The 16,862-nt window shown below is 58.6% G+C and overlaps 2 protein-coding genes across 2 annotated transcripts; both read left to right on the top strand.

The window, feature by feature from the left end:
• The first annotated feature begins 4,725 nt into the window (after positions 1–4,725).
• On the top strand, positions 4,726–6,846 carry MYADML2 (myeloid associated differentiation marker like 2). The gene has a single exon (XM_055242218.2). The coding sequence runs from the start codon at positions 4,749–4,751 to the stop codon at positions 5,670–5,672; it is 924 nt and encodes a 307-aa protein (XP_055098193.1). The 5' UTR covers positions 4,726–4,748; the 3' UTR covers positions 5,673–6,846.
• Positions 6,847–9,287: 2,441 nt separating this feature from the next.
• PYCR1 (pyrroline-5-carboxylate reductase 1) lies at positions 9,288–14,084 on the top strand. The gene is given in 9 exon segments (XM_055242465.2): positions 9,288–9,321; positions 9,634–9,660; positions 9,663–9,746; positions 10,305–10,375; positions 10,982–11,161; positions 11,350–11,571; positions 11,749–11,841; positions 12,005–12,168; positions 13,098–14,084. Coding segments are annotated over 9 exon segments (1,038 nt in total). The 3' UTR covers positions 13,261–14,084.
• The last annotated feature ends 2,778 nt before the right edge of the window (positions 14,085–16,862 follow it).

The following is a 16,862-nucleotide window of genomic DNA, read 5'->3' as shown; positions in this document are numbered from 1 at the left end:
TAACAGTATCACAGTCAGCAAATACACAGGTTGAACCTGGAATATCTTGTAGTGCCAAAAAGTAAGGAAGTGCTTACACACACACACACACACACACACACACATTCATGGAAGTATGTCGGGGGAGCCCAGCAGACCGCAAGAGCCCTCATAGCTCTGAATTATAATCCAAACTATAAACACCCAGCCAGGCACGGAGGCTCACGCCTGTAATCCCAGCACTTCGGGAAGCTGAGGCGGGCGGATCACTTGAGATCAGGAGTTCGAGACCAGCCTGGCCAACATGGTAAACCCACGTCTCTACTAAAAATACAAATATTAGCTTAGCATGGTGGCCAGCGCCTATAAGCCCAGCTACTCAGGAGGCTGAGGCTGGAGAATCAGTTAAACCCAGGAGACAGAGGTTGCAGTGAGCCAAGATCGTGCCACCGCACTCCAGTCTGGGTGACAGAGCGAGACTCCGTCTCAAAAATACAACAACAGGCTGGGCGCGATGGCTCACGCCTGTAATCCCAGCACTTTGGGAGGCCGAGGCAGGTGGATCATAAGATCAAGAGATGGAGACTATCCTGGTCAACATAGTGAAACCCTGTCTCTACTGAAAACACAAAAATTACCTGGGCGTGGTGGCACGCACCTGTTGTCCCAGCTACTAGGGAGGCTGAGGCAGGAGAATTGCTTGAACCTGGGAGGTGGAGGTTGCAGTGAGTCGAGATCGTGCCACTGCACCCCAGCCCAAGTGACAGAGCTAGACTCCATCTCAAAAAAAAAAAAAAAAACTACCACCAACAAAAAAACAAAGTGTAAACATCCGTAAATCCACACTGCTATAGACACATCATTGAACAAACAAATAAATGGGGGAGGAGACAAGTCTCTTTTGCAGAAGAATTCTACATAATTTTTGCAGACACTCTGCCCCTAGGGAGGGGGAGCCTAACCCCCCACTTCTTCCTTCGGGGCTCCAAATCATGACTTCTCCACAAAGGGCACTAGGTGGACAGAGGGACTTCACGGTGGAGAAACCTGACAGGCTCCAAGTCAGCCAGATGACCCAGGCCAGCCCCACCCGTGACCTGGCAGGTGGGGAGCATACACCCTTGATAGGCTGGGATGAGGATGGGACTTCAACCCTGCGGTCTTCCTCCTAAAACCCATATCCCCTGTCTAACCAGGAGAAAGATATCAGACCAATCCCCACAGAGGGACACCCTACAAAACACCTGGCCAGCGCTCCTCAAAACTGCCAAGGTCATCAAACATGAGAGAAGCCGAGAGGAGCCTGAGACCCGAGGACTGAGTGTCCTGTGGGGTCCAGGATGGGCTCCTGGGACAGGAAAAGGACAGCAGGTGAAACCCAGGCAATAGAAATCAAGTGTGCGCATTAGTCAATAACAATGTATCAGTATTGGCTGTGATTCATTAACTGTAACAAAGCCCGCCCCCCATAGCTCACTAGGAGGTTAACAATAGGGAGGCTGGGTAAGGGCTATGTGGGAGGCTGTATTACCTGGTCAATTTTTCTGCTAATTGAAAACTATTCTAAGGCTGGGCACGGTGGTTCACGCCTGTAATCCCAGCACTTTGCCAGGCTGAGGCAGTCAGACCACCTGAGGTCGGGAGTTCAAGACCAGCCTGACCAACACGGGGAAACCCCGTCTCTACTAAAAATACAAAATTAGCCGGGCATCGTGGTATACGCATGTAATCCCAGCTACTCGGGAGGCTGAGGCAGGAGAATTGCTTAAACCTGGGAGGTGGAGGTTGCAGTGAACTGAGATGGTGCCATTGCACTCCAGTCTGGATGACAGAGAGAGACTTCATCTAAAAAAAAAAAAAAAGGAAAGAAAGAAAAAGGAAGACCAGGTCTGTGGAATCTAAGGTCACACTGTCATATTTGAAGAATTACTTAATTAATTAAGTGTCTGGGGGGAGAGAGAGCTCAGATATGACAAAATCTCAATGAGTTCTGAACTTAGGTGAAGGGTATATGAATGTTTGTTGTGCTATTTTGCAACCCTTCTGGGGATTTAAGTGTTTTTTTCTCTCTCTCTTTTTTTTTTTTTTTTTGGAGACAGAGTCTCGCTCTGTCACCCAGGCTGGAATGCAGTGGCGCAATCTCAGCTCACTGCAAGCTCCACCTCCTGGGTTCAAGTGATTCTCCTGCCTCAGCCTAGCGAATAGCTGGGGCTACAGGCGCCCGCCACCATGCCCGGCTAATTTCTTGTATTTTTAGTAGGGATGGGGTTTCACCATGTTAGCCAGGATGGTCTCGATCTCCTGACCTCGTGATCCACCCTCCTCAGCCTCACCAAAGTGCTGGGATTACAGGCGTGAGCCATCCCGCCTGGCTGGATTTAAGTTTTTCTAACTAAAAAGTCCAGGAAATACCTACAAGGATATACTGGAAAATGTTCAAAGTGGTTGAATCCAGGTGATGGAATTACAGGCAATTTTTCTTTCTCTTTTTAGTAACAAAGCTGCGTGCAGTGGCTAACGCCTGTAATCCCAGCACTTTGGGAGGCTGAGGTGGGTGGACTGCCTGAGGTCAGAAGTTCTAAACCAGCCTGGCCAACATAGTGAAACCCCATTTCTACTAAAAATACAAAAAATTAGCCAGGCATGGTGGCGTGCACCTGTAATCCCAACTGCTAGGGAGGCTGAGGCAGGAGAATCACCTGAACCTGGGAGGCAGAGGTTGCAGTGAGCCAAGATTGCGCCACTGCACTCCAGCCCGGATGATAAGAGTGAAACTCCGTCTCAAAAAGAAAAAAAATTAAAAATTCAGTAAGAGTCAGGGCGCGGTGGCTCATGCCTGTTAACCTAGCACTTTGGGAGGCCTAGGCGGACGGATCACAAGGTCAGGAGATCGAGACCATTCTGGCTAACATGGTGAAACCCCGTGTTTACTAAAAATACAAAAAATTAGCCAGGAGTGGTGGTGGGCACCTGTAGTCCCAGCTACTCGAGAGGCTGACGCAGGAGAATGGCGTGAACCCGGGAGGCAGAGCTTGCAGTGAGCCGAGATCGCGCCATTGCACTCCAATCTGGGCGACAGAGCAAGACTCTGTCTCAAAAAAAAAAAAAAAAATTAGTAAGAAATCATTTTTTTCCGGCCAGGCGTGGTGGCTCATGCCTGTAATCCCAGCACTTTGGGAAGCCGAGGCAGGTGGATCATGAGGTCAGGATATCGAGACCATCCTGGCTAACAGGGTAAAACCGTGTCTCTACTAAAAACACAAAAAAGTAGCCGGGCGTGGTGGCAGGTGCCTGTAGCCCCAGCTACTCGGGAGGTTGAGGCAGGAGAATGGCACGAAGCTGGGAGGCGGAGCTTGCAGTGAGCGGAGATCGTGCCACTGTACTCCAGCCTGAGCAACAGAGCAAGACTCTGTCTCAAAAAAAAAAGAAATCATTTTTTTCCTTTTTAAAAACATTTAATATTTTAGCTTAAAAATGGAAGAGTTGGGAGTGAGTGCAAGTGGTTAAATAAATAAATAAGTAAATAAATAAAAAGGCTGAGGCAGGAGGATCACTTGAGCCTGGGAAGTCGAGGCTGCAGTGAGCTGTGATCTCACCACTGCATTCCAACCTGAATGACAGAGCTAGACCCTGTCTTGAAAAAAAAGAGGGGCCGGGCCTAGTGGCTCATGCCTGTAATCCCAGCACTTTGGGAGGCCAAGGCAGGCGGATCACGAGGTCAAGAGATCAAGACCAGCCTGGCCAACATGGTGAAACCCCGTCTCTATTAAAAATACAAAAAAATTAGCCAGGCATGGTGGCTCACGCCTGTAATCTCAGCTACTTGGAAGACTGAGGCAGGATAATTGCTTGAACCCGGGAGCCAAGACCACGCCATTGCACTCCAGCCTGGGTGACAGAATGAGGCTCCGTCTCAAAAAAAAAAAAAAAAAAGAAAGGGAAGAGTTGAGTGTTTTTCTAGGTGTTTAATGTGAAGGACAAGTGAAGATCCCCAGAATGGCCCCTGCAGACAGTAACTAACAGTCAAACGTCTCTGCCCCAGGCAGGTTAGGGATAAGACAGAATGAGGGTGGGGAGCGGGGCTTGGGGAGTAGAGGCCACGGTCTCCATGCTCTGCTCCCCCCATGGCTGCAGCAGAGCCCTGCGAACCCCAGGCAATGACAGCAGAATCCTGAAGCCCATGCAGGCTCTGAACCACGCGGCCATCTGGACAGGGTAAGATAAATGTTGGGGAAACCACCCCCAACCCCCTCGAGCCCCGGGAGCCCGGGCTGCCGCCTCCTGCCTCCTACACCCCTCCCCCACACAGCTGGCCCTGGAGGCTGCTGGAGCTGGGGTTACCCCGTGGGGACCCTCATGCTCTCTGCTCCCCTCCTTCTCCCTCCCCCTCCCCCACGAACCACGAAACCAACTGACCAGACTGACAGATGCAGGTGCGTGGGAGGCGGAGGTGGGGGTGGTGCCAGCAGCCAATGGGTTAATGGTCCTGGCAGGGGCTCCACAGGGGACCAGGGGTCAGATGTCTCTCTAAGATGGGGACAGGCACGTGGGCTGCTATTCCGGAGCTCTGATCATGGCTGTCTATTTATAGCGCTGGGGGGGCCGCCTCACATAGGCAGGAGAGAGGCTGCCCTGCTGCAATGTCACCGTCGTCACTGCCTCTGCAGGCTGCAGGCACCTGCCACTACCGCAGGGGACTGAGGGGCCTTGGCCCAGCAGGGACCCCAGCGCCTTGGGGCACTGTGTGAGCCGGAAACGTGGGTGGCCAGATGGGCAGCACCATGGAGCCCCCCGGGGGTGCGTACCTGCACCTGGGCGCCGTGATGTCCCCTGTGGGCACAGCCCGCGTGCTGCAGCTGGCCTTTGGCTGTACTACCTTCAGCCTGGTGGCCCACCGGGGCGGCTTCGCGGGCATCCAGGGCACCTTCTGCATGGCTGCCTGGGGCTTCTGCTTCGCCGTCTCTGCGCTGGTGGTGGCCTGTGAGTTCACACGGCTCCATGGCTGCCTGCGGCTCTCCTGGGGCAACTTCACTGCCGCCTTCGCCATGCTGGCCACCCTGCTGTGCGCCACGGCTGCGGTCCTGTATCCACTGTACTTCGCCCGGCGGGAGTGTCCCCCCGAGCCCGCCGGCTGTGCTGCCAGGGACTTCCGCCTAGCAGCCAGTGTCTTCGCTGGGCTCCTCTTCCTGGCCTACGCTGTGGAGGTGGCCCTGACCCGGGCCCGGCCCGGCCAAGTGACCAGCTATATGGCCACGGTGTCGGGGCTCCTCAAGATCGTCCAGGCCTTTGTGGCCTGCATCATCTTCGGGGCACTGGTCCACGACAGCCGCTACGGGCGCTATGTGGCCACCCAGTGGTGCGTGGCCGTCTACAGCCTGTGCTTCCTGGCCACCGTGGTCGTGGTGGCCCTGAGTGTAATGGGCCACACAGGGGGCCTGGGCTGCCCCTTCGACCGGCTGGTGGTGGTGTACACCTTCCTGGCTGTGCTCCTGTACCTCAGCGCCGCCGTGATCTGGCCGGTCTTCTGTTTCGATCCCAAGTACGGTGAGCCCAAACGGCCCCCTGCCTGTGCTCGGGGCAGCTGTCCCTGGGACAGCCAGCTGGTGGTGGCCATCTTCACCTACGTCAACCTGCTCTTGTATGTCGTCGACCTCGCCTACTCCCAGAGGATTCGCTTCGTGCCCAGCCTGTAGCCCACAGCCGCAGCCCGCCCACCTCTGCTCTCTGGCCAGCAGCTCCAGGCTCTGCGAGGGAAACTCAGGTGAACCAAGGTGTCAGGTAGCGAGCAGGAGGGAAGCCGCGGGCTCAGGGGAGATGAAGTACAACGGGAGAGGTCGCTCCCCGACTTCCAGGCTAGGCTCAGAGGGACGGGGCAAGACAGTAGGGCAGAGGTCCTGAGCAGACGCAGGGGAGAGCCTCACCCAGGCCAGTCCCCAGCTCACTCTCTCTCAGCATTTCCCAGCGCTCCTGGGGCTCAGTGCTGGTCACTGTAACATAAGGGAAAACTTTAAAGCAGCTGCTGTTGTGACCCATTTTGCAGCTGGGGACACTGAGGCTAGAAGGATCTGCGAGGCACCCAGTACCTCCATTAGTGTCTGGAGACCACACTCAGGCTGGGTAAGGCAAGCTGAAAAAGGAATGACTTCCAGAGGAGACGAACCCAGGAGAGTAGCTGGGCCAGGCAAGGGGAGGGAGGGGCGTGGGGAGCCGGGACCACTCCTGGTTCAGAGAGGCAGCTCCCAGAACCCTGGGAAGAGAGCCCTGCCTGGGGAGCGGTGCCGGCTCACGGAGAAGGAGCCAGAAACCTGGACCAGCCTCTCCCACCCACGCCTGGGAAGCCTCCAGGCTAGTAGCCACAGCCTTTGGAAACAGGCTGTCTCCAGAGTGTCCGCAGGCTGGAGGTGGCACGGGTGGCCTGGAAGAGCCTGCAGAGCCCGACGGCACCAAGTGCACAGTGGACGGGGAGGACCTGGTTCCACCACAGCCACGGAGCCCCACCTGGACACCCACCATCGGCTGTGACGAAGCAGCTTCAGCAGTGCCGGGTGGGCATCTGTGCACTGTGGGCATCTGTGGCACTGGGAGGGAGCCCGGCTGAGGGCGCCCGCTGGACACAGAGTCTGGGTACTGCTTGCCTCTGCTCAAGGGTCCAGTTGCCGAAACACTCCTGACGCCAGGGCCATCATCCTCCACGCTCCAGCCAGCTTCTCCTGCACAGAAGAAGCCCAGCCTGGTCCAGCCAGGAGCTGACCCACTGGCCACCCCTGAGTTCAAGCCGTGTGGGCAGTGGCACAACAGCCCCTCAGCCCATTGACTGGGCCCCATTGACGTCCTTGAGCAGGAAATAAATTCTGACATTTATACGTACCCTGCCTCTGGACCAGCAGTCTCTGCTGAGGGGACCTGCCCCTCCCGGCGGCCCCTCCTGGCGGCCCCTCCTAGCATGCTCTGGGGGAAGGCTGAGGAAGGAAGTGGCCTGGGATCACAGTCAGGGCAGGCTGGGCTCCTGAGGGGCTGAGCAACCTCCTGGGGAAGGGGCAGGCAGTGTCTTCTGCCTCAGAGGGGTGACGGGCCAGCCTGGCTCCGACCGGCCTGTGGCTCATGCCCGTCCCTCCCAGAGGCCCGCAGCGCTCACCTCCTCCCCCATGCCCATCTGGGGGTCTCGAGAGGCCCTGGACACAGCAATGGACAGACGCATTGTTGCTCCTTTTGGACGGCAGTCCCCACAGCCAGGCCTGTGCTGCTGCCATGAAGAATGTGAGGAAGGGGCCTCACTGGCCGCTGAGGAGGAGTCTCGCTCACGTTAGCCAACAAAGAGGGTCTGGCCGACGTCCTTTACTCAGAGGGGTGGGTGTTTTGGGGTCAATGGCAGATCCCAGACGAGGGCAGTCAGCTGTTGGGCCTGCCACTGGCTGAGGGCGATAGGGAGGGGGCATAGGGATCACCTGCCTCCTGGCTCAGGGGAGACTTGGGCACCAGTCTTGGAGAGGACCCAGCCTCCTTCTCTCCTTTTTTTCACTGGCCAGAATTCTGAAACGAGTTAATTGTCACCAACTTCCCAATTTCCTCCCTGTCCGGTGGCCCTCTGCCACCTTCACAAAGGTCCTGAGGGACAGAAAGGAAGGAGAAGGGACCCAGGCCTGGGAGACTTCCTTCAGAGTCAGTCCTGTTGACAGTGTATCCCTGGCCCAGAGGGCTGTCCATTTTGGGTTTTTGGGTTTTTAGGTAAAAGTGTTATTTGCTGTTATCACTTGGGGAAAAGTGATTTTGAAACAGCCTGGGGAGCTTGGCTCTCAAAGCGCCTAGGCGATGCTAGCCTCCGTGCCCCAGGTTTGAGCTGTCCATCTGGACAAGCTCTTACCATGGCCACCACAGAGCAGCCTCCCAGTGTTGGTGGTGGTCATTACGTGTTCACAGTGGGGGGACCAGGTAGACAGATAGCCAGAACGCGTGGCCCTGCCGCTGTGGCAGGAATGTCCCAGGCCTTCTGAAATGACGTGCTAGAATAGCCTGTCATCATCTAAGATACAGCACAGAAAAAATAAGGCAGCTCCCCTCACCCCTTGGCAGGGGAATGGGCTGCCAGTGATCCCTTCTGACTTCGCCCTTAATCTTGCCACCGACAGGGACCCTGACTATCCAGAGCCCCAGATGCAGGCCCGACTCAGATGAACTCTGAGCATGTCCTCAGGGGGAAGTGACTGGAGCTTCACTCCCTCTAAAACCCAGGCAGGCGAGAGGTCTGGGTATTGGAGGATGCTCCGGGCTGCGTGGGAGCGGGGGCATGATGGGGTGGGCTTCCTGCGTTTGCTAGTGGAGCATCGCTGTGTGCCCAGTTAGAGGAACATCCGTGGCCGCAGTGTCATGCCTTTCTTTTCTTTTCCTTTCTTCTTTTCTTCCTTTCTTTCTCTCTCTCTCTCTTTTTTTTTTCAGATGGAGTCTCGCTCTTGTTGCCCAGGCTGGAGTGCAGTGGTGCAATCCCAGCTCACTGCAACCTCCACCTCCCGGGTTCAAGCGATTCTCCTGCCTCAGCTTCTCCAGTAGCTGGGATTACGGGCACTTGCCACCACGCTCGGCTAATTTTTTGTATTTTTAGTAGAGACAGGGTTTCGCCATGTTGGTCAGGCTGGTCTCGAACTCCTGACCTCAGGTGATCCGCCCTCCTCAGCCTCCCAAAGTGCTGGGATTACAGGCGTGAGCCACTGCGCCGGGCCGAAATAGTGATATATTTAAAATGCTTCCACTTGGCAAATTAGTTTCAACTCTGCCCCCGCGGGGAAAAAAAAAAAAAGGAAAGAAAACGCTGTACAGCCGGGCTTCTCCAAACCCGATGACAGTAGAAGGGACTGATTCCCAGAGAGCGCCGGCCGCGCGCCAGGGACGCCAGCTTGACGCGTCCGTGTCCGGGTGGCCCAAGACAAAAGCCCTGCGTGGAGGGCCCCTCACAGGCCCCAATCGGGCCGCCCCCTCCGCCCGCGTCCTCGGACCCCACGTGTAGGTCCCGGGAAGCGCGACCAGGAGGAGCGCGGGTCAGGGGACCGCGTGCCGGAGAGGGTGTGTATCCGGGAGTCGGGGGATCCCGGGGCGCGAGAGAGGCGGGGTCCGGCGGTCGCCGTGGGAGGGGCGCCCGGATGATGCAACCGCTCTGGCGCCGCCGCGCGCTCTGATTGGCCAGCGCCTGGCGGCCGCGCCCGGATTCGCTAGCGCGACGGGGGCGGGGCCTGGGTGCGGCTGCCGCGTGGCGGGCGCAGCGCTGAGGGGTGGGGACGACCTGCGCACGGTAGCTGGGTTGGGGTCAGGCTCCGGGAATGGTGGGCGGCGGTCGCCGGGTGGGGCGCGACGGCAGCCCAGTTCCGGGCGGGGTGGGAACCCAGACGGGGGACCCCTAGGCGCCGGGCCCTCCCCGTACTTTTCCCCCTTCCCAGTCATTTCTTCTGCGGAACCTCCACCCCTCCAGTGGGTGCGGGACGCTAGGCAGCAGGCCAGGCACCGCCGCTCTGACTGGGGGCCCCGAAGCAGTTAACGGGCCGGACAGCAAAGTGGAAAGTTAGACCAGCTGGGATCAGGGGAGGTGGGCACCCGGCTGCAGGAGGAGCGGCCAGGCTGGCACTGCCCCCCTAACTTGCTCTCGATCCTGCCGGTCTCGTCCCGCAGAGCCGGTGCCGTCTGTGGGGGCTTTGGGCCGGGGTCTCCCGACAGCATGAGCGTGGGCTTCATCGGCGCTGGCCAGCTGGCTTTTGCCCTGGCCAAGGGCTTCACAGCAGCAGGTAGGCCCCCAGGTGGGGGACGGCGAGGCCCAGGGGAAGAGACTTGCCCCTTTCCGCTTCTGCAGGGCTGGGGGCTGAAGGTGGGTGCTGGGTCACAAGGCCTGAGTCCTGGGGGAACTGGCAGCTTCTGTGTGTTTGGGGCTTTACCTGTGCTGTCTCACTCTCCTTCCTGGGAATGGGGAGGGAGGGAAGCCAGAACTGGCCGTGAAGAAGAACCGTTTCCGGCCGGGCGCGGTGGCTCACGCCTGTAATCCCAGCACTTTGGGAGGCAGAGGCGGGCGGATCACGAGGTCAGAAGATGGAGACCATCCTGGCTAACACAGTGAAACTCCGTCTCTACTAAAAATACCAAAAATTAGCCGGGCGTGGTGGCGGCCGCCTGTAGTCCCAGCTACTCGGGAGGTTGAGGCAGGAGAATGGCGTGAACCCGGGAGGCGGAGCTTGCAGTGAGCCGAGATTGCGCCATTGCACTCCAGCCTGGGCGACACAGCGAGCCTCCATCTCAAAAACAACAACAACAACAACAAAAAACTGAACAGGAACTGTTTCTTCCCTCAGGCGTCTTGGCTGCCCACAAGATAATGGCTAGCTCCCCAGACATGGACCTGGCCACGGTTTCTGCTCTCAGGGTAGGTGCAGGTGAAAGGGAGAAAGGAGACTGAGTCCCTGTGGGGCTGGGCGTGGAGAGGCAGGAGTGTGTGCTGTAGCCCCCACCCCAGTGAGGGCAGGGGCCCTGGGCTGGGGTCTCATGGACCCCACCTCCTCGCCCTGCTGATTGCTCTTGGGACCTGGGTGGTGGGAGTGTGTACAGCTGACAGGAGGATATTGTTCTGGAATGGAGTTCCCTGCACAGGGTTAAAGTTTCGAGGGGTCCTCTGGGGGCCTGGCAGGTGGGGCCACAGCCTGGCAGCCAAGGAACACACCTGGGGGCTGCTTGAGACCACCACTCCCACGTGGAGAGCTGGGTCTGGGGGACGGCAGTCCCAGGCTGGGGGCAGGGCGGTGGCGTGGATGGAGGGTCCTTTTCTGTCTGCAACAGGGACACATTCCACACAGAGTTCTTCCTCCATTTCTGGGTGGGAAGGGTCATCAAGGGGTGGTGAGAGCCCTGAGCCCCCAACCCTGCACACCCCCAACTCCAGCATTCTCTGTTCCATTCTACCTGTGGGGCTCTTGGCTTGGTGGGGGTGCAGACAGCCACGGGACCAGGCTGAGCCCACCTGTTGCCCCTGCAGAAGATGGGGGTGAAGTTGACACCCCACAACAAGGAGACAGTGCAGCATAGTGATGTGCTCTTCCTGGCTGTGAAGCCACACATCATCCCCTTCATCCTGGATGAAATAGGCGCCGACATTGAGGACAGGCACATTGTGGTGTCCTGCGCGGCCGGCGTCACCATCAGCTCCATTGAAAAGGTAGCACCGCAGGCCCAGTGGGGTGTGGAGAGGGGATGTCTAGAGCCTGGGCCCTCAGTACTTCATTTTCATCTGCAAAAGGGTTGCAGTGTCCTGGCCCACTGGGAGAGCTCGGGCACTGCTCGGTGGGGTGAGTGCATCTAGGCACTGCGTCCAAGGCCAGACGGACACACTGGTTTCTCTTCCAGAAGCTGTCAGCGTTTCGGCCAGCCCCCAGGGTCATCCGCTGCATGACCAACACTCCAGTCGTGGTGCGGGAGGGGGCCACCGTGTATGCCACAGGCACGCACGCCCAGGTGGAGGATGGGAGGCTCCTGGAGCAGCTGCTGAGCAGCGTGGGCTTCTGCACGGAGGTGGAAGAGGACCTGATCGATGCTGTCACGGGGCTCAGTGGCAGCGGCCCCGCCTACGTAGGACTTCGGGGGCAGCTGGCGGCGGCGGGCACTTCCCGGGACCACAGGGCACATCTGTCTCTGCCCCCCGGGAGGGCCAGGGTGGAGGGCTCCAAGGCTGTGGGAACTGGAGCTTGCCCAGAAGGGAAGGAGGAGAAGCCCAGGAGAGAGGCTCAGGTTGCCTTCTCCCCACAGGCATTCACAGCCCTGGATGCCCTGGCTGATGGGGGCGTGAAGATGGGACTTCCAAGGCGCCTGGCAGTCCGCCTTGGGGCCCAGGCCCTCCTGGTCAGTGTGTTTCCTGACCCTCTCGGGGGGCCACTCTTTGCAGAGCCCTGGGGCTGCACTGGGAGGAGCCAAGTGGGGAGTCAGTGTGTGCTACAGTGGCTGGGGCAGTGCCCTGCAGAGGCAGGTGGGTGCCCACAGCCATCAGCCTTTCTTCTGGCTGCAGGGGGCTGCCAAGATGCTGCTGCACTCAGAACAGCACCCAGGCCAGCTGAAGGACAACGTCAGCTCTCCTGGTGGGGCCACCATCCATGCCTTGCACGTGCTGGAGAGTGGGGGTTTCCGCTCCCTGCTCATCAACGCTGTGGAGGCCTCCTGCATCCGCACACGGTGGGCCCCCCGCCCTGCCCGCTTCCCTGGTCTCCAGTCCTTACATGGCAGAGGCCTCTCTCACACACATCTGCTCATTCACGCGCTCAGCAGATACGTATTGAGCTCCAGCCTGGTGTTGTGCAGGACACGGGGGCCCCTGAGGTTCCCTGGGTTACTGTGGGCAGTGCCCCTCCCCACCTTCCGTTTCCTGTGAGGAGGGAACATCCACAGAGGGACCCGGATGCTCTGCCCTGTGCTCCCCACATAGGTCCACCATTGTCATAGCCAGGAGTGTCATTCGAGCCAGGGGCCACACCAGTGGGGTGGCGGGGCGGCATTAGGAAACTTCTGTGGGCCTGGTCCCACCTTCCTCCTGCCCTTGCTGGGGGATTAAGTTAGACCAGCAGGACACGCAGCAGCATCCAGGCACAAGGAAAATTCCATGGAAGGTGAAAGAAGCAAAGAGCAGGAGAGAGACAGAGTTTGCTGTTTGCCTGGGATCCCACAGCTGGTCAAAGGCAGAGCCAGGCTGGGAGCCGCTGTCCCCAGTTCAGGTCTGCAGGGTGGGTGAGGATGTCTTTCTCGCCACACTGCCCACTCTCCAGTCCAGACATCCTCAGACTCTGCGAGTGCCACCCTGTAACAGTGAGGGGAACACGAAGGGCCTGGCCTCACCTCCAGCCTGCAGGGGAGACAGGCGTAAACCCACATCCTGTGGTGGGGCCATGAGAACTCAGGTCTGGGGGGCACTGCAGGGAGATTTGGTGATGCTGAGCTGATTCAAATGAAGTGAGAGGGAGCCCAGCAGCTGGCAGAGGGGAATAAAGGTGCTGAGGTGAGGCTGATGGCATCACCCAGGGCTGACTGGCACTGGGAGCTGTGGGCTTCGCTCCCTCTTCCTGGGTGCACGCTTGTGCTCCAAACCCAACCTCTCCCTGCCTCTCTAGGGAGCTGCAGTCCATGGCTGACCAAGAGCAGGTGTCACCGGCTGCCATCAAGAAGACCATCCTGGACAAGGTGAAGCTGGACACCCCTGCAGGGACCTCTCTGTCGCCCTCTGGCCACACCAAGCTGCTCCCCCGCAGCCTGGCCCCAGCGGGCAAGGATTGACGCGTCCTGCCTGACCACCATCGTGCCACCACCTTCTCTTCTCTCATCACTAGGGGGACTAGGGGGTCCCCAAAGTGGCCCACTGTCTGTGGCTCTGATCAGCACAGGGGCCAGCCAAGGACATAGCCAGGGAGGGGCCACATCACTTCCCACTGGAAATCTCTGTGGTCTGCAACTGCTTCCCAGCCTGGAACGGGGGTGGATTCCCCAACCTCAACCTCCTTTCTCCTCTGCTCCCAAACCACGTCAGGACCACCTTCCTCTAGAGCTCAGGAGCACGGAGGGTGTTCACCCACTCCTACTCCAGTATCAGCTGGCATGGGCTCCTTCCTGAGGGCAAAGGTCAAGGACCCCCTCTGGGAAGGCTCAGCAGAGGTGCGATCCCACGCCTCCTCCTGGCCCCTCCCTGCCCTCCATTCAGGGAGAAACCTCTCCTTCCCGTGTGAGAAGGGCCAGAGGGTCCAGGCATCCCGAGTCCAGCGTGAAGGGCCATAGCCCTTCTTGGCTGCCAAGCACCCAGATCCCATGGACATTTGGGGAAAGGGCTCCTTGGGCTGCTGGTGAACTTCTTGTGGCCACCGCCTCCTGCTCCTGACCTCCCTAGCAGGGTGCTATCACTTCTGTCCTGGCCCTTTCAGTTTTATAAGTTGGTTTCCAGCCCCCAGTGTCCTGACTTCTGTCTGCCACATGAGGAGGGAGGCCCTGCCTGTGGGGGAGGGTGGTTGCTGTGGGTGGAATAGTGGGGGCCTTCAACTGATTAGACAAGGCCCGCCCACATCTTGGAGGGCATCTGCCTTACTGATTAAAATGTCAATGTAATCTAATGCAAAAGTCTACAGATTCAAGTGTTAGTCTCATGCGACCCCTCCCCACCCCCGCCAGAAACAGAATAATGTGTGTTTTTTTTGTTTTTTGAGACAGAGTCTCGCTCTGTCGCCCAGGCTGGAGTGCAGTGGCGCAATCTCAGCTCACTGCAAGCTCTGCCTCCTGGGTTCACGCCATTCTCCTGCCTCAGCCTCTCCGAGTAGCTGGGACTACAGTCGCCCGCCACCACGCCCAGCTAATTTTTTGTATTTTTAGTAGAGATGGGGTTTCATCGTGGTCTCCATCTCCTGACCTCGTGATCCGCCCTCCTCGGCCTCCCAAAGTGCTGGGATTACAAGCGTGAGCCACCGCGCCTGGCCCAGGATAATGTTTGACCAAACGCTCAGGCACCCTGTGGCCCAGTCAAGTGGACACATACAATCAGCCATTCCAGGAGGCCCACAGGATTGGAGGAGCTGCTGAGGGTTGGGTTACAAGGGCCAGGGGTGCTCTGGTTCCTTCAACCAACACATAGTTACTGAGTATGCAGACAGCAAGATGAGGCCCCCTTCCCTCCAGAGGCAGTGCACACTGTGTGAGGGGAGCTGGGCTGGGTAGCAGCAGGGTGTCTGGGTGTGCAGGGGGGCCCGAGGTGTGCCAGGAGTCAGGGTGTGCAGGGGGCTCCAGGGTGTGCAGGGGTTAGGAGAGCTGAGCAACTTTCTGGAACTTCATCACTGGAACTCATTTCCAGAGACCCCACAGGCCCACTGCAGAACCATGCTTGGTATGTACGAGGCGTGTGGAGGGGCGCTTGGGGAACAGAATCCGGCGTTTCCCCAGAGGGAGGGAAGACATGCAGGGGAACAGGGAGGAAACATTGCGGCAGGGCAGATGGCATGGGTACATCCTCCACCACCATTCTCCCCCTGGCAAGAGTCCTGGCCACTCCCCATAAACAGTACCCACCACACCCAGGCACAAAGGGGACGGGAGGTGGGGTGAGTCCCTGCTGTCTGGCTGGGATCTGGCAGCGCAGGAGCTAAGCGGGGGACACAGATGGACAGTGCTGGGCTGGGAGTCCCCGCAGGCTCCCCTGAAGGCCCCCTCCTGTATGGGTGGATGTGGGCATCAGGGCGGGTGGGGAATACCCTTGTGTCAGGGCTGTGAGCAATAGAATGATCCCCTGCCCCAGCAAAGTGCCTGGCAGTGCTGGGAGATCCTGGTACCCCTCCCACCTGGGCAGAGGTGCCCCCAGAAGAGATTGTCCCACAGGCTACATGCCTGTCCCAGGACCAAAGCTGCCCCCTGACCACTCCCCTCAAAGCCAGTTTCCCTGCTAGGGCCCACTCTCAGGTGCTGACGCAGAGCAAGACGAGGGGCGCGGGGCTGCCAAAGGTGCTTCTGGTCTGGGGGCACAAGGGAAGCGAGCAGGCGACATGGGTTTCAAGTGAGGCAGATAGGTCTTGGGCCCCAGAGGATGCATGGGGAGGTGGGGAGGTGTGTGGAGGGGTGCAGACAAGCTTTGCAAGGAGGCGTTTGCTTCAGCAGGCCAGCCCTAGGAGCCTTCCCACTGTGGGTTCCTGATTAAGCAGAGGCCAGAGGCAGGTAGAGCCAGAGTCCACAGGACGCTCCTGACATGCATGAGAAGTCTGGGGAGGTACGTGAGGCAGGCTGTGGGGAGGTGGACACCCAGGAAGCCACAGAGCGTGAGGACGGGCCCAAGCCAAGAGGCAACATGTTTTATGTGGGTCTCAGCAGGTCAAGGAGGGAGACGGCGCTGGGGGCCAAGAACCCAAGGATCCTGCTAGGAAGCATCGAAATGCTGCCAGGCAGAGGAACCCTACATGGGGCCCTGGGGGCCGGCTGGATGGTGCTTTCCCTGCTCCTGTCACCAGCTCTGACACCTCTCAGTCCTAGAAAGACCCTCCAAAAATGAAGCAGTTTGGAGTGAGCCCCAGCAGGCCAAGTGGGCCCTGGAGGAAGAGCTGCCCGCCTCTGCTTGGCTCAGCTTCTGCCCGTTTATTTTTCATTTTACTTCTTTTTAGAGAGGTTCTCTGTCACCCAGGCTGGAGTGCAGTGGCATGATCACAGCTCACTGCAGCCTGCAACCCCTGAGCTCAAGCAATCCTCCCACCTCAGCCTCCTGAGTAGCTGGGACAACAGGTGTCCACCACCATGCCCAGCTTTTTTTTTTTTTTTTTTTTTCTTGTAGTGATAGGGTGTCTCTATGTTGCCAATGCTGGTCTCAAACTCCCAGGCTCAAGCGATTCTCCCACCACCTCCCAAAGTGCTGGGATTACAGGCTTGAGACACTGCACCTGGCCTGCCGCAGTTTCTTGGTTGGAACTGCCCTGACTTCAGCTTGCCAGCTGGGGCCCTTGCCCTGCCCAATTCTGCCACTCCTCTTCAGTGCCCGGCTGACCCCTGTCCATGGTACTTGTGCAGGACAGGCTCAGACTCTGGAACCAATGGGTCAGCAGCCCCTGGCCAGGCAGAGATGGGGAATGTCCACCCTGGGAGGGCCCTGCCTGGAGACCAGGGAGAGCAGGGCTGGACAGGACCCCTGTCTGGGTGTGGACGCTAGCACCTCCCTCCTGGCAGCATCTGGTTGAGACCTGCTGCTCTCAGGAGGAACCAACGGGGTCTTAAGGTCAGTCCCACAGAAGGCGCAGCCTGGGGCAGGAGGATGCTGGGGAGGTGCCTGCGGGAGGGAGGCATCCAGCTGTGACAGGAAGTGAGCTCCTGGAGGTGCAGAGAAGTCCAAACAGGGAGCCAGGCCTCAAGGTGGCACTTAAAGA

The sequence above is a fragment of the Symphalangus syndactylus genome, chromosome 14 (assembly GCF_028878055.3).
Source record: "Symphalangus syndactylus isolate Jambi chromosome 14, NHGRI_mSymSyn1-v2.1_pri, whole genome shotgun sequence".
Classification (NCBI taxonomy): Eukaryota; Metazoa; Chordata; class Mammalia; order Primates; family Hylobatidae; genus Symphalangus; species Symphalangus syndactylus.
Note: the sequence above shows the minus strand (reverse complement) of the source record. Positions and strands in the feature narration are given on the sequence as shown.